Source organism: Pithys albifrons, chromosome 4 (assembly GCF_047495875.1).
Source record: "Pithys albifrons albifrons isolate INPA30051 chromosome 4, PitAlb_v1, whole genome shotgun sequence".
Taxonomy (NCBI): domain Eukaryota; kingdom Metazoa; phylum Chordata; class Aves; order Passeriformes; family Thamnophilidae; genus Pithys; species Pithys albifrons.
The window spans coordinates 14,103,517-14,125,784 of NC_092461.1; the positions used below are offsets into that span (position 1 = coordinate 14,103,517).

General features: G+C 38.5%; 1 protein-coding gene across 6 annotated transcripts in view; it reads left to right on the forward strand.

The window, feature by feature from the left end:
• PIGN (phosphatidylinositol glycan anchor biosynthesis class N) overlaps positions 1 to 22,268 on the forward strand; it is a 113,218-nt gene that overhangs the window by 46,154 nt on the left and 44,796 nt on the right. For all 6 annotated transcript variants that reach the window (XM_071553522.1, XM_071553526.1, XM_071553523.1 and 3 more), the window contains exons 9-13: positions 1,253 to 1,293; positions 3,109 to 3,168; positions 4,849 to 4,941; positions 6,784 to 6,839; positions 22,018 to 22,096. In XM_071553522.1, coding sequence (XP_071409623.1) covers positions 1,253 to 1,293; positions 3,109 to 3,168; positions 4,849 to 4,941; positions 6,784 to 6,839; positions 22,018 to 22,096 — 329 coding nt within the window. The remainder of the gene's footprint in view (positions 1 to 1,252; positions 1,294 to 3,108; positions 3,169 to 4,848; positions 4,942 to 6,783; positions 6,840 to 22,017; positions 22,097 to 22,268) is intronic.

Below are 22,268 nucleotides of genomic sequence, written 5' to 3' on the forward strand. Positions count from 1 at the left end.
CAGCTCCTAATCCAGGAGAGGGTACACTTGTCCAAGCCATGGGCTACCAGCTTTTCCAGGAGTATATTATGGGAGACAGTGTCAAAGGCCTTGCTGAAGTCCAGATGGACCACATGCACAGCCTTCCCCTCATCCACCAGGTGGGTCACCTGATCGTAAAAAGAGATCAGGTTGGTCAGACAGGACCTGCCCCTCCTAAACGCATGCTGGCTGGGTCTAATCCCTTGTCCACCCTGAAGGTGCTGTGTGATTGCACTCAGGATGAACTGCTCCATAACCCTGCCAGGTACGGAGGTCAGGCTGACAGGCCTGTAGTTGTCAGGGTCCTGCTTGCAGCCCTTTTTTTGGATTGGGGTGACATTCGCCAACCTCCAATCATCTGGGACCTCCCCAGTGAGCCAGGACTGTTGGTAGATGATGGAGAGTGGTTTGGCAAGCTCTTCTGCCAGCTCCCTCATCACCCTGGGATGGATCTTGTCTGGTCCCATAGACTTGTGAGGATCCAGCTGGCTAAGTAAGTCACTAACTATATCCTCCTGGAATACAGGAGGGCTATTCAGCTCCCTCTCTCTGTCTACCTGCTCCAGAGGCCAGTTGCCTTGAGGGCCACCTGTCTTACTGGTAAAAACTGAGGCAAAGTAGGTGTTAAGTACCTCGGTCTTCTCCTCATCTTTGTTAACTATATTTCCCTCCAAGTCCAACAGAGAATGGAGGTTTTCCTTGCCCCTCCTTTTGTTATTAATGTATTTATAGAAGGACTTTTTGTTATCCCTAACTGAAATAGCCAAATTTACTTCAAATTGCACTTTTCTTTCCCTAATTTTTTTTCCTGCATGGCCTATCTATCTGTAAATTCTTCATAAGTAGCCAGCACTTTTTTCCATAGTCTGTAAACTATCTTTTTATCCCTGATTTCTTTCAGAATCTCCCTATTTAACCAAGCCGGCCATCTTCCCCTTCGGCTGGCCTTTCAGCACACTGGTATAGCCTTTTCCTGTGCACTCAAAATTTCCTTCTTAAAACATGTCCTGCTGGATAAAAGAAAATGTGAAATGAAATGATTGCCTTTTGTTGTTTCTACCTGTTGAGTTCCATCCGTAACCTTCTTGAGCTAGCATCCTAAAATCAAATTATAATTTTCTTTAGTACCAACCCTTTACAGAAAATGCCAACAAGACGTTAAATGTCAGTGGAATTACTCCTTTCAAATCTGTGTAGAGTCGCTGTTCATGTGCTCTTTTATTTCTTGCAGAATGGAAACTGGAGAACTTGAAGAGGCTTGATGTCAATCAGGTATCAAACATACCTAACTTAACAGCTCATACATTTTCACCTTAAATTATTAATTTCATGTGATTTAAACTAATATATTTATTTCGAATGAATGATCACACTGATGTACCATTTCCCTAGATGTATTACTTAAGAGTTGCAGCAACCTCACTCATACTGAACATAATGAGGATAAGTTTGAATTACTTGTTGACACATGTGGTGGCAACATATGACTTCTTCTGCCGAACATACATTACTACACCATTTTAATAAAGTGATCATAGGCCTGTGTAGAAAAAGAGTACTGTACAATGTAACAGGTCCTTGTCAAACTCAGTGCCAGTTACCTGAAAGTAACTTGAATAGCATCTATCAGGTTTTCAGAGGGGGATTTGTTTTTGCAAACTTGGAAGTAATTTGGGATGCTTTCCTGCTGCTTTTTACTTCAAAAATGTTCTGGAACAGAACTTAAGCCTTCTCAGTATCTCCTATGAAGATGTTGAGCGAAACACAAAGAAAGCATGGTCTGATGACCATGTTTCCCACATTTGTGAGCATCTGCTATGTCCTTTTTCCTACACCTGTTAGCCATGTGTATGTTGAATTTATTTTTTCACAGCTATCTATTCCATGTCTGTATTTTGTCACTTTTTTTTTTAATTGTTGTCATTATTTAATCAAAACCATTTCTTGCTATAGTGTTCAACTGTGTTATTTTCAATAGAATCTGTGATTATGACCCAGGCACTTTGCAGTTTAGACAATTAGTACTGTAAAGAAAGAAAAAAGGGTGAACAACTTATCCTTTGATACTAAATCACCCAAGCTTTTTTAAATCATGGTGCATCTTATGTCCTACACAAATTAATATATGAATAACAGGCTCCAAATCTGCACAAAAAAGGGAAATAAACTCATGGTAGAAGGTTCAAGTTAGTAATATTCATGAGTTTTCCTCTCAAGGTTGGTAGGAGTTATGGCAATGTTATTTTGAGACTGTATACAAGAGTCTTGAGTATTGCTTTGTCCTGAATAATGCAGTTCCCAAAGACAGAGCTTTTGTCTTGTAGTACATGCGGACTATGGGTAAAAACAGCAAACTAGACTTGTGATTACCATTACACTACATGTATATTGTTAACTACAAATGATGGTTTGGAGTTGGCACAGTAGATCCGAGGCTGGAGCACTGCCTGTGTTTACAGTGCAGTTTCTTCAGATTTATGCTGGAGAAACAAAAAATTTTGATGCGTAGCTTTATATTAAAGAAAAATAAAGCTAGTGAGAGGCAGTGTTTATCCTCATGAGTAGATGGTAATGGTAACTTCATGGGATGCCTTGGTGTAGATTGAACAGCCTTTCTGAGGGCTGATTGGACACAAATAAGTGCAGAAACCCCCTCTGAAGGTGAGTAATCAGCACTGTGGAAGCATGGGATAAGGAGTGTTCTGAAGAGCAGTATATCCAGTATACTGCTTAAAACTGAAAATATTAAATTAGTTCTTTCAGTTATATAAACAGTCATAAAAATGATATGCCTCTCTGAGTGCAGTGAGGAGGGTGCTGGATTCCTTGTGGGGGTTTATATTTGCTATTTAAATGTATTTTTGAAGATTTTATCAATGATGAAGTCTCACAATTTGAATCTAATCATGCCATGACTTCTAGAAACTAAAAAAAAAATCCAAAAAACTACAAAGGAGAGTTGTGTGTTATAACTTTGTGGTATTATGCCGTTTTCTTTTGCAAGTGCAGGTATGTTGAAAATAAACTGAATTTATTAGCTCTGGAGACTGAAATTGTATTAAAATGGGAATGTTTCTGCTTGCACAGGCTGATATAGCACCACTGATGGCTTCCCTTATTGGTGTGCCTTTTCCCCTGAATTCTGTGGTAAGAAGTACAAATGTTTTTACATATTATAGAGACCTGTTCACCATAGAGGAAGAGGTGTTGGGGACAAGTCTTGAGGTGTGTAAAGAAAAAGGTTATAGATTTGTAAAAGTGCTGCAGGTTATGGAGACTGCTTGTAGTCTTAGGTTTGTGTGTGTATCTTCAGTTTATAGTACAAACTCAATCTTTTTAAATACTGTATAGTGCAGCTGATCCTTATGTAATCAGCAACTTTATACTCTTGAGCTTGTGGTAGTTTAGGCCTTAATTTTAGTAGACCCTGATAGTTTTACATAGATTAGGAGGGACAGGTGTCACCTGACTTAAGCAACCAAAGAAATATTTCATACCAGATGATGCAAACTGGAATATAAATACAGAGGAGGAGGAGGAGGAGCTTGTTGCTTCTCCTGATGGCTGTGGTGCAGGTGGATGTGCTCTGTACTGCTCTACTGATTAGGCCCAGCACCACCTCATCACTGTTATTTACAGGAAAGTTAATGTTCATTCTTAGTTCTCTCTCTGCTTGGGTCTGTCCCTCGGGAGATTGAGTTTTCTTGGGTAGTTTTGTAGCTAGAATGGTAGGATTTGTGTTCGGAAGAGTTCAGTTTTCTGTTGGGTGGGGAGATGAAGGAATTATTTGTTATATTTAACTTGTGTGGGTGTGTGTTATATTGTAGTCTACTTCTAATTTTCCCTTTTTCGTGTATGTATATAAGCCAGTTCTATTTCAAGTTCAAGTGTCCAAGGTTTTTTTTCTCCCTTTTCTCGGCAGAGAAGGGAGGGAGCTTTGTCCTTTGGTTTATACTTGGCATTTTGCCAAAGTATTCAAACCAAAACAAGCTGCATAAAGGTTTTTTGTTATTTTGTTTTTAGGAATGGTAAAGATGCAATATGGTTTGAATACCACATGATTTTGATCATGAAAGCTGAGCCTGTAAACAAGTTTGTTCCTGCAACTCAGTGTTTCATTATTTCTTGATTAAACTTGAGTACTTTCTTCAGATGGCATCTTGTGCCTCTAATTTAGTGAACAGTGAGATGGTGTTCTCTTTTAATGTCTTTCATCTATTTTTACATAGTCCAAAAGTTGCCTCATAAATATCTAATCGACAATTAGCATTTCATTAGTGTGCTTTCATGCTGCTGGTTTCACATTTAATAAACCTATTTGATACACCTATTTGCAGCACATTTTTCAAAATATTTCTTTGGGAGAGTCTGCTCCAGTTTCTGTCCCCTTGTCCTGCACTCATTGCTGGACGTGCAAGGGAAGCTGCCCAGCACAGGGTGGCATGGGAACTGCCTGCTTTCCCATCACAAGTACGGAGTTGAGCCAGGCCCAAGGCTGCCTTCCTTCCAACTTTTGGATGGAAAACTTTTAGATATTTTATAAGTGGCCTCTGATTAGAGGTCAAGGTTATATTATTTTATAATATATAGTTTAATAACAACCTCTGTTATTTATGTTTTTTGCATTCCCATAGAAGCTGAGGTATTATAACCTGTCCCCATAATGTTGCAAAACTATGTGAGAAGAGTATTTTTGGAGGAGTTGCATTAGTTATTTCAGCAATAATTTGATGTATTCCTGCTACTCATTTGGCTAGCAATTCAGTTAGAGAAATTCCTGGTTTATAATTTAATTTTTTTATGTATATGTGTATTTTTCTTCCTCAGGGAACTCTTCCTCTGGAATATCTGAACAATAGTGCTCATTTCAAAGCAGAGAGCATGTTTACCAATGCTGTTCAGATTCTTGAGCAATTTAAGGTACTAAACATATGGTAACCCCCCCCCAACTTATTTGAATAATAGTTGTTGCTGCATGTAAAATAATTATAGGACATACCCTATATAATAGTATTCTGAATTCAAACAATTGAAACTGAATCCTCGTAGTGAGTGATGTTGATTTACTAGCTGTGAGCCATATCTGAAGAAACTGGGAAGACTTTAATAAGCAACTTTTATTTTGTAAGGAGAATGAATAACTTTTTTCTTAATTCTTAACAAAAATGCTGATGTTTATTGATGTTAATGTAAACCTGCCTGCAGTATATGAGTACTGGTAGAATATGAGTACTGGTACCTGAGAAGGCTCTATCAGGATCAGTACACAAACAGATCAAAAAAGTAATAGGCTTCTGTCCATTAAAGAAATTAAAGTAGTGGTCTAATTAACTTAAGCTAATGCTGCTGTATCTGTTGTTTTACTTTGCAAGTGTTCATTTCTGGCTTCTCTGTCTTAATTCATTTCATATTTATATTATATTATATTATGAGAACACTAGAGGAGGCGAAAAGAAAAGTTCTGTTTCATTAGGTGGCGGAATAAGAAACTGTCCAAAATCCCCAAATCACAGTTTTGGCAAGGCATAGAAGTGCTCTGAGGGAAAACCATCCTCTCTACAGATAGGAAGCTGAGACACACAAGAACTGTTGCCCTGTCAGGAAAATCATGTGTTGGTAGTGAAATAATAAACTAGCATGAGATGACCTGCAAGAGATTAGCACCTTCAGCACCTTCTGTCCCTTGAATGCTGAGTTCACAAAGGTGTGGTTACTGGCGGGCATTGTCAGCAGCAGAGACACTTTCAAATATGTGGTGGAAGGCTGGCATGTAGCAGGGAAGGTGACTAGATATGAAACATTTTGGTATCACTTCCACAGTTGGAAGACCTCTGCTTTAAGAATTAAGGATGTGACTAAGGTCTTTTTCAGTTAAATTGGTGTCTTGGACAAGACATTATTTAAGAAAAGTAGTTATCCTTTTCCTTTCCTTTAAGTTTACTTTTATTCTGTTGTTTTGTAGTGCTAGCTTATCCTGGTTTGTTTGGGGTTTTTTTGCTTGTTTCTAGCATTATTTTGGAATGATCCTGTATGAATTTCCTTTGTGTTTCTCTGCTGAAGCAGAAACACTGGCTTAGACATGCCAAGTGGATTTTTTCTTTTCCTGTGGTTGACAGACCTGACCAGAATTTGTTCTCCCTGGAGGTGTTGCCTTGGAGGGATAGGATGAGACATGTGGGTTGCTACTTCAAGATGTCAGGTTTTAGGACTATTGTGCTTAAGAAGTTTCTGTGTGCACATTATGCCAACTGCCAGACTTGAGTCAGGGTGCTGCAGAAGGCCTTGAAGATGTTTGGAGGTCCTTGGGCAAAGTGGCTCTGATGGCAACAAAACCTATTTTTATCCGTGTGCAGGTTAATTGATTTAACAGCATTGCTTTGGCAGTGTTTACTGCAGTGTACTAGTTCCTGTCTGGCATAAATAATACTGGTTTCATCAAGGGAGGTTGTCATGGAAGCCTGGTAGCACTTCCAGCCATATCTTCCCTTTATCCTGCAAACTGCAGAAGTCCTTCTGAGAAAGTCAGTAGCTGCTGGTGATTTATTTTATTTAATTCAGAGCAGGTCTGAGTTTCCAGGAACTTCAGAGGAGTTGTGCATGCTGGTGTATAACACCTAGTTTCCTGGACAATATAGTGATAGAGTGATTCACTTCCTTTTCCAGAGTCATAGAAACTTTCTATGATTTTTTCAGTTTGTTTCCTGATACAGTTTTTAGTCTTGTTGAAACTTGTATATAATGGTTTAATGTTTTCTTATGCAGGTTAAGAGGAGTCAGAAAAAGGAAACTACACTGTCATTTCTGTTCACAGCATTCAAGTAGGTGTCTGTAAAAGCTATATGTATTTTATCTGTTTGTTTGTCTTATCACTCATTTCAGTATTTCAGTGAATTGCAACAATAAATTCAGTCTTTTCAGTTTTTTTTTACATTATCCTGTTTATCAGACTATGAAACTTTGCATTAGAACTCTATGCAATTCTTACCAAAATTTTACAATAGATTTATTTTTTAAATTCTATTTCTTACATTTAGTTTTCTGTTAAAGGTTATTTGTTTAAGCTTTTTGGCAATGTAGCTATATAGACTGCACAGTCATTTTCACTGACTTTTTTTGCTGCATTGTTTTTAGCATTTCTTGAGCATTTCTATAGGGTCAGGAAATACAATCTGTTCTTACTTATGTATACATCTAAAAGTTGATCTATGAATTGCTTCTTCTGTGATTTAAGTTCTAATTAAAAATAAATAAAATATATTCTATCCAGAAAAGAACCTCCAGATCTTTAGAATTTATGTTGCCTAGTGTTAGTGTTTCCAGGGCTGTGAAGGAGTCTTCATAGGGATTTGTGTATCTATAAACTCTGTGTTCTAGTGTATGGAACAGTTACTGACTTCCTTACCCTTCTGCCTTATCCAGTTAAAACTGCTTTTTCCTTTTCCTTTCTCCTCTAAAGGTTTTTAAAAACTTTGCCATGGGTGCATGTGATAGTGTTCAGTTCTGTCTTCAGTTTGTGAAGTGCTTCAAAAATGCTTTGTCACTGAGAGCAGCTGTTTTCCTTTGGGAAGTAAAACTGATAATTAAGATCTTTAAATCACAGCAGCAGTAAAAGTACTTGAGTCACTTCTGTGAAATATGTTTATTGCTAAATATGATTGCTGTCTGTGTGAACAGACATTTACTGTGTAATTTTATACCACTAGCTACTTCAAAGGGAAAGTTCAAGACAGTCTCTGAGATACAAGTCAAGTCATTCTTGGGCACATAATGAATCTTTTAGATCAAATTCTGATTAAAAATAACAGTTGCATTATCAAAGAATTTACTGATCTGGATGAAATAAAATGCCGTATGGAAAGGATGGTCAGTCATCTTTGATTCTGTGGGGATGACTATTCTTTTGATTTCACAGCTCTTTAAATTTTACCTTTCCTTAAGAAATAAGACTAATTCTGTAAAATGGAATATGCTTTTCTTAATGCTATATTTATCTTTAAAGGAATTAAGTGTTACTGATTGCCTTATGGTCTGATGACTTTCATTTTTTATGATGTGTTCAATTGTTTTAAATGGAAATGCCAGTCACAATTATCACTTTGAAAATGTGACTAAAACTTGATATGAGCATGTTACTTCAGTCTGGTCTGTTGCAAAAATAAATTTATTTTATTTTGTTTAGATATTCCTAAAACTTTTCTGAATCAATATATGGATTAATGTTCCTTCCAAGAAAGGTTTTTATATAAGACCAAAGTAATTGTTTGAACTTGTGAATGTCACAGTTGGAGTGATGCACTTGATTATTTACTGCATAGAGGACAGGGTTAGGCAAAACTGTCAGGGAGACCCTCCCGTTGAGTGGTGAGGTTCAGAAAGGACACCTTTGAATTCTGAACTTCTCAGAGGGAGTTTAGGTGCAGCTGGCTTCAGACTTAGTCCTAGACTTGATCAATGGTTTATGTCTAAAGGATTATATGTACACAAAAAAATCCTTTGTGTTATTTAGCTAAGATTTCCAAGTTAGCGTGCTATTCATCACTTGCTGAGAATCTGTTGTGGCAAGGAATCTGTCAGCCTCAAGGTGTAACCTAGAGGTGTCCCTACTCAAGAGGAAATCCTGCTGTGCGGAGTGCTCCACAGATTCTGGGCTGTCCACTAGTTTTGTAGTAATTTGATTGACTTACAGTCATACTTGCATACCAGCCATATTTCATTTGGCTGATGCTCAACTAGCCCTCAGCTGGTGAGCAAAATTTATGGCCCTTAGCAGCCCTTGTGTTGTTATCTGTGTCCCCAAAGTTCAACTTGAGCCAGATGCAGCCATCATGACCACCACTGGTGACTATTGCTTAAGCAAAAGACAGAGAGCCCACTACCATGGTAAATTACCTTGCACAAAGTGCCTATGCTTGCATGTTGTACAGGTAAAGGTTTTCTTTGATACTTCAAGATGGTGCTCTCTAGGAAAGCAGAAAAAGACTCATACTACAGTTGGTCACACATTAATGTAAATACTCATCCAGAGTGTGCTGAGATGGGGGGAGTTTGGCCAGATTCTGATTAGTCTTCACAGCTCTCCTTGACTTTCAAAACCTGGTCTATGTCTGGGAAGCTATGCAAGGGTCCTACCTAACTAATAGTTACTAATAGTTGTGATGAAGTGGTTGAACACCAACTTACTTTTAAGCAGGTGATTAACTTCCTGGTATCCAACTTGCAGAAACTGAAGGAAAACCGGAGGTAATTTTAGACATGTCCTGTCTACAGATCTGTCCCCTCCTTCACATACTGGTGACTGACTGGGTGTGTGCAGTGAACACAAGACTGAACTTCAGCTGCAGGTCATGATCTGAAGCATTAATATAAGGCAAACCATACCTGTTCTTCAAAAATACTTTCCCTGAATCTGTGTGAGATAATTAGGGAAAGGCATGTATCCCCTTCTGTTAGCTTTACTGAGACACTTTTTTCGGTGGCAGATTAAAAGGTACAGAAGGGTATGGTTACATTTTCAGGAGAAGTTCAAAATGCAGAGAGGGGGGAGATACCTGATTCCTGTGTCTGGAGCAAGAGGTCTCTTGGTATACTGATCCGTATTTCTGAGTAATAGTTAATTATATGGAGCTTGTGTTTCTGCATAGCTCTATGCTATCTGGGCTTGTCAGCCCAGGTTTAATGTCAAGTTTGATGCCGAATCTGTGTTAACCTATGGTTGGTCTTACCTGCTGCTGCAGCTGAGCACAGTTCTGTGCAGTGTTTCCACTAGGCATTATTGTCCTTTCATTCAGACATGAATAGCTTCTTCCATCTTTGTTCATTTTCAGTTGTTGTACAAAGAAGTTATATCCTTTTTTAATCCTTCTCGTGCCTGAAATATGTAACTTGAAGCTCAGAAAGTGTTTGCTCCAGCATATAATGCTTTATTGCTTCCTAGTTTATTGGAGGTTAGTGAAGTGTAATTCATGTCTGAAGTGCTTTGGGACCATGAAGTAAATATTTTGGTTTGGACTATTACATGTTTTATGTATCTTGATGACCTGAAAATGAACAAAGATATCTGTAAGAACTGAATTTCTTACATTATTTAATTTAATGATGTAATTGAATACAGTCTGTATGACAGAAAAGTAGATATGAGTCCAAGAAGAAATCTGAGTTCAGAATTTCAGATTGAGACATTGTGGGTTTAGAGAAGTTGATGCAATTACTATTGAATATGTAGTATCCTGGGGGTGGCATGAGGTAGAGGATTTATTCACAAACAATGTATTCTGTAGAAATTGCAACTTAAAAGAACCCTAAACTTATTTTTTCATTTGGAAATAGCGTTAAAAACTTTGTTTTAATATAGTGATGGGAAAATCATGTTTTCTAGTTTGATTTTCAGGTGTCTTATTACTGAGTGAGTAGAAAATTCTTCATGATCTTCAGCTGCACTGACTCAAAAACTGGTGTTTGGGTTGTATGGTGAAATATATTGCACCAAAAGCACTAAGCTAGTTCATATATAGGTGTGTGTGTGTATATATATGTACATAGATGTATGTGTGTGTGTGTGTATATATACATATATATGGATGAAACAAGCCTATTTTTACAATGTTGGCAACAGAGGAAGAATCTTGAGTTGACATAAGGCTTCTTATTTCCACAGGGAATCTTATCCCTAGCAGAAGTTGTGGCTGACACAATGGACAGGGAATGAAGGAGCCAGTAGACATGTGCCCTTTCCTACATGGCTCTAATTTGCATCTCACTCTGAAATCCATCTCTCAGGTGTATAACAATGTCAAGAAGGAAGGAGCTGATCATTGTGTTATGTGATAGAAACTTCAGTCGTGTCTACTTGACAGGCTTGAGGGAGGTTAGAATTGGGATAGCTCTATCTGTGAATAAGGATGTGTCTGGCTGCCACTAATGCCATTTTTGTTTTATTAAAGGACTTTCATCAAGGAACAAATCTGGGTAAAAAAGTGTACCTTGAGGCTACTTGTGAAACTATTGAGAATACATTTCAGAAATACATCTGCAGGTGTCTGCTGATTATGCAAGGCAAGGTGCACAACCTGTTCCCAAGGGAATGAAGGTACAAGAGCACAACAGAGCTGATAGTCAATACTTATCTGAAGTTCCAGATGGATATATTAAAAGATTTACTGTCTGAACTTTGTTTCCTTCCTACTTCCTTTTTCTTCCCACCTTTTTTTTTCCCCAGCTGTGAAAGAAATACATTCAAAAACTATCGGCTTAGCAAAATCAGAGGCTTTTCTTATCAGGATTGTGATAAGAAAGGCACAATGCTTTGCCCTTTATGTGTAAGAAAATCAGGTGCCAAGTGACCAGATACTTTTAAGGAAGAGAGAGGACAAATCTGAAGAGTGCTGACAAAGGAAAACTGATGTCCAGGATAGTGAACTGTGCTGGTTTAAAGGTAAACAGGCAGGAGAAATGAACCCAACACAAAAGAGTCAGAGTTAGAATTTATTAACAATATTACAATAAATGCAATGGCACAAATAGAAATTGGTTTTGACCCACAAAACCCCAGAAGTATGACCCAGCCCCCTGGGGCACAAACACAAAGGGGTTTGTTAGCCCCTGTGCTGAACCCCACATGGTTACCCCAAGTCCAGAGTAAAAGGAAGTGTTGCTGCAGCTGACAGTTGCAGTCTGGTGAAGAGTGGTGGTCACAGTCTGGTTGAAAGTGGTGGTCTCCTCCTGTCAAGGTTCTGGACCTCCTCTGGATCCGACAAGTGGTTCCCCAAGTCCCAAAATCCTCAAGATTATATCTGCTCAGGTCCAGGTGGGACTGCCCAGTACCTCCCTCAGGAAGGGGAGTTACACAATGAGTAATGTCACTTTGTGAGTCATAGGGTATTTGGAATCATTGATGGCCATTTAGCAGACATGACACCTCAGGCTTGGCATGGAGGTGCTAACAACTTGCTGGAAGGGAGTTATCACAGCTCTTACCTCACATGTGTCTTTCAGACCCAGCTCACACCATGAAGGGTCGGGTGTGCCCTGGGCAGCCACTGCAAATGGTCCATTGTTAATAGTTCATGGGAACTGAATAGAGGGTGTAGAATACATAGCTTTGGTCACACCCACACAATGATAAACTGGTCTCACCTGCTGAACTAGGACATGAACCTATCTTAGCTTTATTACCATTTGATGTACCTTAAGGCAACTACTGAGCTGGCACAGCTCAAAGAGGAGTGTGCCAAGGGGCCAGATGCTACTGTTGCAAAAGGATTCCCAAAGGTGGTATCTCTGCTGTGAAAGTAATCCTTGAAAAAATATCAGGAGGACAGCATAGTAAGGTGGGTAAATGGGGCATCAGTATTGCCCTAAAGTACTCTTCAGCAATTAATACAATTTGATTATCCCAACAGGTACAAGAGATTTAAGATAATAAGTTACGTAAAAGCACAGGAGTTGTGTTGCATATTTCTGGTGTATACAGCGCTTTCAGGAAAGGCTATGCTTCCAGATGTTCCAGTTCTGGTGTCTCACAGTAAGATGGCAGGAGCAGTAGTTAAAGAATCACCATATACAAAAAATCAGTGAGATGAACAGCTAAATTATAATCAGTGCTTGCTTTTCACTGGATGTGCTTTTTTATGGAATGTCTTGAAATTTATATCAATAAGGATTGGGGGGTTTTTTAGCCAGAAATAGCTTAGGTGTCTTATTTAAAGTCAAATTTGTATCTTCTTGTACATGAAAAATTCCATAGCACTTGATGCTACATTTTCCAGATAATCTAATTATCCAGTCATTCAAAGTACTTATTTTTGTATGTATAATCCAGTTATAACTTAGATATTTGTATAGAAAGTCACTGCATTTTTAATGTGCAGTGTGCAGCTAATAAAGAAAAATGTACCACTCTCTCCCCATATGAAAATGTAACTCTTTTCCTTTCCTCTACTCTGTAGTATGAATTGAGATATATCTCCCTTAAACATTTGTATAGATTTGGTGCAAGAAAGTATCAATCATGTAGAGACTGAGTCTTTCCATATAATTGCACATCATGTATTTTGTCATAGTGATAAAAAAGGAAATAGAATGTAGAGTGTCTTTGAAGATTACAGAAACTTCAAAGAAATGCCATGTGCACAAATACCTCTCTTTTCTTCCTTTCTCTGATGACTGGAGATACAGCACTACATTGTTCCCTTTGTCTGATGGCCTTTTGAAACTTTAATAATAGATATTTACACAAAATTGACATTTGGATCAAAGTGTAGCAAGTGATTTTTTTCCACCATTAAGCAAAACAGGGTTCCTTAAGATGTCAGTACATCCTATTCTTGCTTTCTTTAAATAAATAACATTTATTTAAATAACTGGTAATCTGTAAGATATCTGTGATATGCATGATAATGTATTGCAAGAGCAAACATTAAGCACTGAATGTCAAGAAGAAAGGGTAAAACTATTGAAGTAGTGAATGATATCCTAATAGTGGTTACTTTTCATGTCCATTTGTATGAATACTTTGTGTCTTCAGAGGACCTTTTATTTACCAGAAGCACTGACTTATATGCTAAGATTTCAGCCCCTTTATCCTGTGGTGAAGAATGAGGGCACAGCAGCTTCTATCAATTTCTTGTGAACCCTGAAAAGGCAGCCAGCCTTTTTCTTGCTCCGCCTTGTCCTCATTGTGTTACCAGGTATGAATGTACGCACAAGCCTGCTGCTGGGGCTGCTTGTACAAGGAGACCATTATGGGCATCTTTAGACTGTTGGTATCAGGGAGGCAGACTGGAAACCCTCTCCCTTTCACCCTTGGCTTTAGGAACCTGTGTATATACATGTGAACAAGAAGTAGAATTACAGTACTGTAGAGACAAAGTGCTCAAAGGAAAACAATGGCTCTGTATTGTTTAAAAAAACCCTACTGATTAAATATTATATGTATTATCTCTCTAGGGAAAAGTCAATGCCTGTGCTATAAAATGCATGTTCTTTGGCAAAAATATCAACTTCTCTTTCACTGAATGGGCTGTGTCTGATGTACTCTGCTAAACGCTGCTCAGGGAAGAGGCAGTCCTCTTATAAAGCAGGCATCCTGCTGATCTTGAGTTTCAGCAGTGCACTCAGGAACTTGTAGTTTGTACACAAAAAGCTTACTGGCAGCAGCTTCTGCACAAGAGCACTGGACATAACTGGATTTGCTATCAAGTAGGAAGTAGGTATGGTCTTTAGAATGAGCTGAAAGGTTGGTGTATAAGATAAAAAGCCACAGGATTAATGTGTATTTCTGTATTTCCTTGTACTATAAATCTCTGTGGCCTTTTCTTGGAACTTGTGAGGCTTCATGGAATGAAGGTGAGGGAGGATATACAGGTAGGATGGGATGGGATGGGATGGGAGAAGAGTGTTCTGCTCCGGGGCATGAGGTAAGGGAGAGTGTGCAAGGCTCTTTCTGTATCTCAATAAGAAAGGCCCAATAACAGATAGCTTAATAAAATAGCTTTTTGAATGAGAAAATAAATGGAAGACTGTAGATAGCAAGTAAATGGTACATCCCTTCAAATGATGGGTACCCTATGTTTGCACAGCATCAGATAGATTTTCTGATGGTGCTGCACAGATGCTGGCTGTGGAGGAGTTCCTCATTTTGGTCATTCAAGCTACTGTTACATGATTTTCTATCAAGAAATCAACTCTGGTAATCATTTCTGCTGTCAGACAGAATGGTTCACATGAGAACCCTTGCAGCACTTCTAGATAAACATGAGGACGGGCAGACAGTATAATTGCTGATATGGAGTGGGGGTTGCCTGCCAGCTCCTTGGTTATTGTTGGCTGGATGGATTTATCCTGTGGCCAGTGTATTTGAGCACCACAGACCTGGGCCTAGTTAGGGTAACTGTCATGTGGATCCTTGACTCCTTGATGTATGATAGTCTCCTGATCAGGATCAGTATGGGTGGTCTCCCGGACTTGTGTTTTGGTGGCTGTGAGGCCCTTCTAATAATTACTTACCTGCTTTGGATGCAGCTGGTTGAAAAATGGTCACCAGAGATTGACTGGCAGATAGGATTGTGGAGCAGAAGAGGAGTTGCGGCATAACGCTGCATAGTCACAACAGGCAGATGTCTAGATCCAGCTCATTGTCATAAATCATTGATATATGTCATTGTGCTTCTTGCAGATGTGAGGGCTGATTTACAGCATTGGTAGGATGCTGTTATTCAGAGTCAGCATATGTCCCTTCCCTGTAGTACTGAAGTAGAAGAGACTTTAAAAGTGGTGCATTTCTCTTCCTTCAAGAATCTTCCACCCTCCCTAGGGAGCAGTTTCCCTTTCCAAGGCTGTAGCATCATGTCCTGCTGTGGCTTTTTGGACAAATCCCCTCTCCCTGGAAGATCCCTGTATCCAGCTTCTCAGTTCCACTTTGAGGGGGCCAAAGGGACAGTGGTCTCCTTGCTCCTGGCCTCTGGTTGACTGAAGTTCTTGCCATAGTAGTTTGCCTGCAAAATATGCTGTGTGCTACCCAGTTACCCTAATTACTTCCCTGTTCAGTGAATTGGCAGTTGGCAGCTGACTTTCTGCCCCTTTTTCTCATTTATTATCTAAAGGATTTACATAAATATCCTAAGGCACTTTGGTGTTGAATATGCAAATATGCTAAATCAAGGATGCTGCTTTGTGGATATTAAAAGGCTATTTTAATTCCTGAAACTTGACAGGCCAGGATTAGCAGTCAGACCACTTCCTGGGGTTTCACTGATGTCCTGCTGTTTCCTCCTCTGCATGTTTGTAAATCTGAATACAAAAGCTTACACACACTCTTGGTTTTTTGCAGCATGTTAGTGAAGATGCTTTTTGCTACCTTTGGCCTGTGGAAGTGTGTATGTTCTCCTTTCATTTCATTATGCTTTAAAGAACAAAAACCTCAGAACTTAAAAACAGAAGCCTCTTACCGACTTTCTAATTCCTTTTCTTTCTTCTGGATTGCCAGTGGTGCTTTTTAATGTTTCTTACAAGAAAAAAAACAGTTGCAAAAATAACTGAGTACCTCCCTACAGCTAGACTGGCTGACGCAGAATATAACACAATAGTCAAAAATCCAGAAACATAAAAATCTACTTGAAATTTAGACACTCCAGAACTGAAAATCCTGGCAGTGGAACAGAGTAGATCAAATTGGTAGAGGGAATATTGAGGTCCTTGGGGCTTGAGAAGCTGTAGCAACCCCTTTAGTGTAGGTTATGTAGTGTGACTTTTCTTTAAAAAAGAACAGCTTTAGCACACTAAAATGGGGTTGTAATTTTCTATCTGCAATCAACGTGTATCTTGCTTCTGAGGTATGAAAATCAAGTTTTGTTAGGACTTGCCTGTTTTAGCAGCTTACCTGAAAATATTTTAGTAAACAAGTAAAATTAAGGCCATTTAAGCAGATTAAGGATCAGTTACCCACACAATCATTTAGTCTTTGAAACTTCACTCCTTGATCAAAAGTAAAACATATCCAAAGGACTGTCTCTGTATCTCATAGTGTGTGCTTTCAGTCTGTCTTTGGGAGATATAGTAGAACAGTTCTTTCTTTTGAAAAGGCACATCTGAAGAACTGGAATTGAACACATTTTGAAAATGGGAAAGAATCTGTTAGCTGGCCATTAAGATTCACATAAATAGGTAATTTGGTGAGGCCCACAGAACTGTAATACATTCTTTTTTCCTGATCATTGCCCCTAGTATCATATATACCCTGTACCACACAGCAAGTTCAACAGAAAGTAAATATGGTTCCAGACTTTGATTTTTAAAATATTTATTTGGTCAATTTTTCTCCATTTTGCTGAATGAACTCAAGACTTTGCATCATTGTTTTTCTAATTGTTCCCTGCTGTTGCTGAAGTAGGAAAGTTTTATATAAAGTGTTTCATTCTGCTCCTGTAAGACTGTGTATTGTACTTTCAAAAGAAACCATTGAATGATAAAGTGATAAATGATAACTGTCTCTTGCAGTCATGGGTTGCTAATGGGGGCAAATTCTATATGGAGCAGGAATAAATGTTGAATGCAAGATCTGTCTCTCTACTTTCCTATTACCTTTGTGATGCTTTCTGAGTTGCCATCTCTTGTGCACTGAGAATGTTTGAAGGCAGCTTTCATGGGAGACTGACTTTGTTTTTTGAAGTCTGTTGTTACAGTGGCTTGTTTCAAGCACACTTTCAAGATGACATTTTGCCGGCAGAGGTGGTGCTATAACAGTGGGTCCTGTCAAGTACTATTTCAGCTGCTTGCAGAACTGCTGGAGTGAAAGGCATCTCTTCTGTAGTATGGCCCTCTCACAAAGAGATTAGGTGGCAACAGAGTTTGAACATACTCACCTGATTCTGTTGCTGGCAGTTTTCTCCCATGGTGAGAGCAGAGATGCACTGATGCCTGCCCCCAGCAGTGTCAGAGTGGCAGAGGACAGGGGTGGATGGCAGAGGCCTCAGCTTCTCTGCAGGATGGATGGTACTGGTGAAGATGCGCAACATTAACCTGGGCAATTTATTTCAGGGTGCAAGTTACTAAAGGTACCAGGGACCTTTCTTTTGGAGAAGAGAAAAAGAACTTATAATTACTCAGCCTTTTGGCAGAAGAGGTTGCTGGAGTTGTTTGGACAGTGGCAGTCTGGTGGTTCTTTTACTGTTAATAGTTTTGGAGTTAGAAATTTCATAGCAAAGCAAGTGAGAAGCTCTGATTTATGTGGTGTTCAGAAGGAAGCAACCCATACAAAATTCTAGCACACTTTATTCAGATGACCTTGCTCCATGATGGGGCTATCACAAGGTTCAGGGGATGTATTTTAGTTTTTTTAGTTTTGTATCAATAGGAGTTGGTCCTTTTCCTCCCCCCACCCCAAACAGCCAATATGAAGAGTTAGAAGAGTGAAGTCTGTGGAGCAATGTGCTGGTTTAAAAGTAAACTGGCAGGAGAAATGAACACAACTCAAAAAGAGATTGTAAGTCAGAGTTACAATTCAATAAAAATATTACAATAAATGCAGTGATACAAAGTGAAATTTATTTTAACCCACAAAAACATCTCAGAAGGGAGAGAGCACTTGGGTGATTAAGCCAATCATTTTGTTTTGTAATTAATTATGTTTATTCATGCATGAAGCTGTGATTTCTATCTGGAGCTAAAATTAATCTCTGATATCCATAATGAAAAATAAAATTACTCTTCTAGAACAACCACTGTTTACTTTGAAGTAGGTAGTCTTAAGTCTTTGGAATCCTGATGATATTGTGAATGTGTGTGTTTATAGCACACATGACTAAGGAGTTCTTGGTTTCTCTTTTAAGTTAAACCTCAGAGTACTATACTTTGCAGTGCATGTGTTTTGCAATACTTTCAAGAAAAGAATAGGAGGATAGAGTTGAGTCTACTGATTGAATTCTGTTAGTGTGTATCTGTTAATAGGATATTTTTGTGTTACGGAAAAAGAATTTTACTAGTCAAGTCTATTCATCTTGAATTTGGTAGAATTGGATTTTGATGCTGGGTAACTGGAAAGAGTGTATACACACATACCTTAATTTTCGTTCTAGAGTTCAGAATCTTTCTAATAATGATCAGTAAATTCACTTCATTACTATTAATTACATGGATGTGTGCATCATTAAGTGACCTTCAGAATATGTTAACGTACTACTAGTGCCTCTGGGACATTGCATACCAAAACATAGGGAAGTAACTGATCAGTTTATTCTTTTCTAACATTATCTGTATTCTACTGGAAACCTTTCAAATAGTTTAAGTTAAAATTAAGTGGTGCCAAGAATAGTTCAAGCTTTAACTTCTCAGATTTAAATTTTCCTTGTGGCTTTATTTTTTGGTGTCTTATAGATTTTATAGAATCACCATTTCTAAAGTCTAGGGCTTTTTTCTATAGGCAACTTTCCACTTCTGTTCATGATTCATCTTTGTCTCTTTATGTTTTTTGCTACATCTAGCAAGGGGCTTCTTTTAAATCTCTCATCTACTTTGTTAGCTTCAGGAAACAAACAGTGTCCTCAATGGGTGACAAACTGCTTATGGTGAGCTATATCAATTCTTTAATTGAAGGATAATCAGCATATTTGCTAGCTCTTCTTTATAGGCTGGTGTGAGATAAAAAAAATTCTCTAATCACTTCTTGCATTTTTGCTTAATGCAGAGGCAAAAAAAATCTTAGGATAATGGTCAACCCTTGCATTTTCATAGTTATATAAGAATAGTCCTTAGTTTCTGGTGAAATTCATAAATTTTACAAAAACAATTTTATTAGACAATTGTAACTTCAGCCTCTTGAAAAGCATATATATGGAAGTAAGGTAAAATGTGTGGTATGATGTTAGCTATGGAAAATTAACAATGTACCTGCTAATGATAACCCCATTTGACAAAATAATTGCTTTCTGTGTTTGACTTACTTGAACCTTTACTATTTAAAATCTAGGATTATTCTGTTACAGCATCCATGTACAGAGATCCCAGGTACTGTCCTCTTACAAAGGAATAGGTGAAGACTATTGTTCATTAATAATATAATGATTCGTCGAGAGCACAAAAGATAATAAGGGAGTTATACCTAAATGACTAAATACATAAAGTGAAATAAAATTTTAGCTTATAAGAATTTTACATCAAATATGAGAAGGATAAAATTCATAGAAAATAATATGTGTAAAACAATAAAAATTGGACAGGGAACATAGGAGCATCTTGGATTTATTTGTATGTATGTACGGCTAAACTTCACAAACGAAGATTTGGAAAGGGCTCTCCCCACGTGGGTGTGTCCTTGCAGCCTCCACAGTGGAGTTTTTCAGGTGAGGCACAGCATGAGCAGAACTTACCCCACTGTTTAAGTCCTAAGGTCCATTTGCCATGGCCGAGCGAGCTTGGACAGTGACAGTGAAGTTCTTGAGACTGTCACAGCACCCGGTACTAACCGGAACTGACCCTGCTGAGCATCCGAGATCTGACGGGATGGGATGGCAGGGGAGGCATTGAACTGCCAGGGACAGTCCCTATACTGAGACTCGAACCTTGGGATTTGGAGTCCATAGTGCTCTCCATTACACCATGGCACCACCCTTTGGATTTATTTAAGTCCTAAATAAATCTTCTGAGTAATTATTCCAGATTTCTTTTTAATCCTTACCTAAAAGTGAAGATGTCTGTTGCTGTTTTTGTTTGTTTGTTTGTTTGTTTTCTTATTAGTCTCCACACATGGTGAAAACTCCCACCTTGATTTGATGTTTTGGCCCTTTTCCCCTACCAAACAACTTGGCAAAATTTGGGGGCCACAGATTTCCTTGAGGCAGTATTTGGGTCTGGTTTGCCTGCTTCAAGAATAGATACTAACTGTGGCCCTCAGCCAGTGGGGCTGTAATGTTGGCTTCCAGAGGGATGTCATGAAGGTGCAGAAACAACCAACATTCCCTTTCCTATTTTTCAACTCTGATTTCTAAAATCCTGTCTTCTCCTCCCAAAGTCAAGGTGATCAAACTCCTACCACCCCCTTGCTATCATCTTTTCCTCCCTTCTTCCTTTTCCATTGGACCTCTTTCTTCCTACTTGCTTACAGATACCATCCTTCAATTGTTTTCTAGATTGAAAATAGATGAACTTTTTTAATACAGTTATTTACTCCTCTCAAAACTAAGATTTGTTGGTCTTTCTATTATCCAGTGTTTGGGGAGATTCCTCCACAATACTGCTTTGCTCTGAACTTAAGGAAAGAGCATCAAAACATACCAGGATGTTATTAGTAATAAAAATTCAGATTGTTCAGGCACAGAATACTTGTAATACATTTCATGGTTCAAAAGATGGTATGTATATATCATTGTTAATGTATCAACTGCTGCTGAGTGGTAGGCAAAAGCGGTTCACAAGTGTTTGGGAGCTGCAGGAATGAGCATTTCCATGTGTAAGATGAAAATCTGCCCCTACGTTCAGCTGAGTGACCACAAAGCAGACTGCAATTGATTTGAATATTGAGAGTGACCCAGGGCTGGTCCTGATTTGGCACAGCCTGAAACACAAAGTTGATGGTCGTGTATGTGGCATGTGTGAGGGAGGTAGGCTTGCAATGAGCCATCATGTGCCAGGGATGCTGGGGAGATGGTGCTGTGCCACAGTGATTTGGAGAAGGCATGAAGGAAAACAGCTATATGCATTCACCAGCTGTCAGAAAGCTGTGACACGTGATAGTTTGCTTGTGGTGCCTAGACCAACAGTGACTGTGTGGTGGCTTATAACTTACCCAGAGTAAGCCTGGGATCCTCTGGTCTGCTGCCATCCTTGACTTGGAAAGAAAATGGTACAGGAGAAACAGCTCCTTCCCACTTTGATGGAGTTTGGTTGACTGGCTTGTTTGTCCTTGTTGCTGCTTTCTGTAAGGGAAGAATTATAGCAAGTATTTAGGGTTATGATCAAATACGTTAAAGAGACTTTTATCACTGACCTCAGTGTAGCCAGACAACTGAGGCTCTCAGGACTCTGCTAATGGCTCCCTGTGTAACAGAAGGCAAGCTCCTAACTTTTCAAAGAGAAAATTGTTAGACATCGTCCGCTGTTAGTGTGGAATCTGGGCAAATCATCCTGTGCTGTCAGGCTTACAAACTGCTTACAACCATCTTCAAAATCAGTTAAATTGGTTAATTTTTCTATGTGCCATGCTTCTTGTCCAGACCAATGGTCAATAATAATGCACAGGGGAGATAATTTCCAGCAGTATTAGATAAGCTACATAAAAGAAATGTCTCTTACTACAAAAATCTTGAGGTAAGTTAAACAGCAGCCATGTTGACACATGTGTGAAGAGGACTGTCGAGGAACAGATTAGTCTGAATTACCTAATTGCCTCTAATGAAGTTCAAAATATTTTGGTTACGTTTCATTCCAGAGTAATATTTTTATTGCAAAGTTATGTTTTTCTGCTCATGAGATGAAGAAATGTTAACATCTCTTCCTATTGTTGTATAGACCACTTTCGGATTCTGAACAGATAAACTTTTTAAAGAAAATAAGGCTATATATTCAGCAGCAGAAGTACAATGAAGCGGTAAGTCTGTTTTTGTTATATGTAAATATTTAGGTCTCTTTAAATTAAAAATAACTGAGAAATAAAACTTTTTTTCCTTTCTTATGTTGAACATTTCATTAACACAAATAAAATTGTACTGTAAGTCTCAAAAATTTTGCATTTTGATCGAGTTCTAATGAATAATACTGAC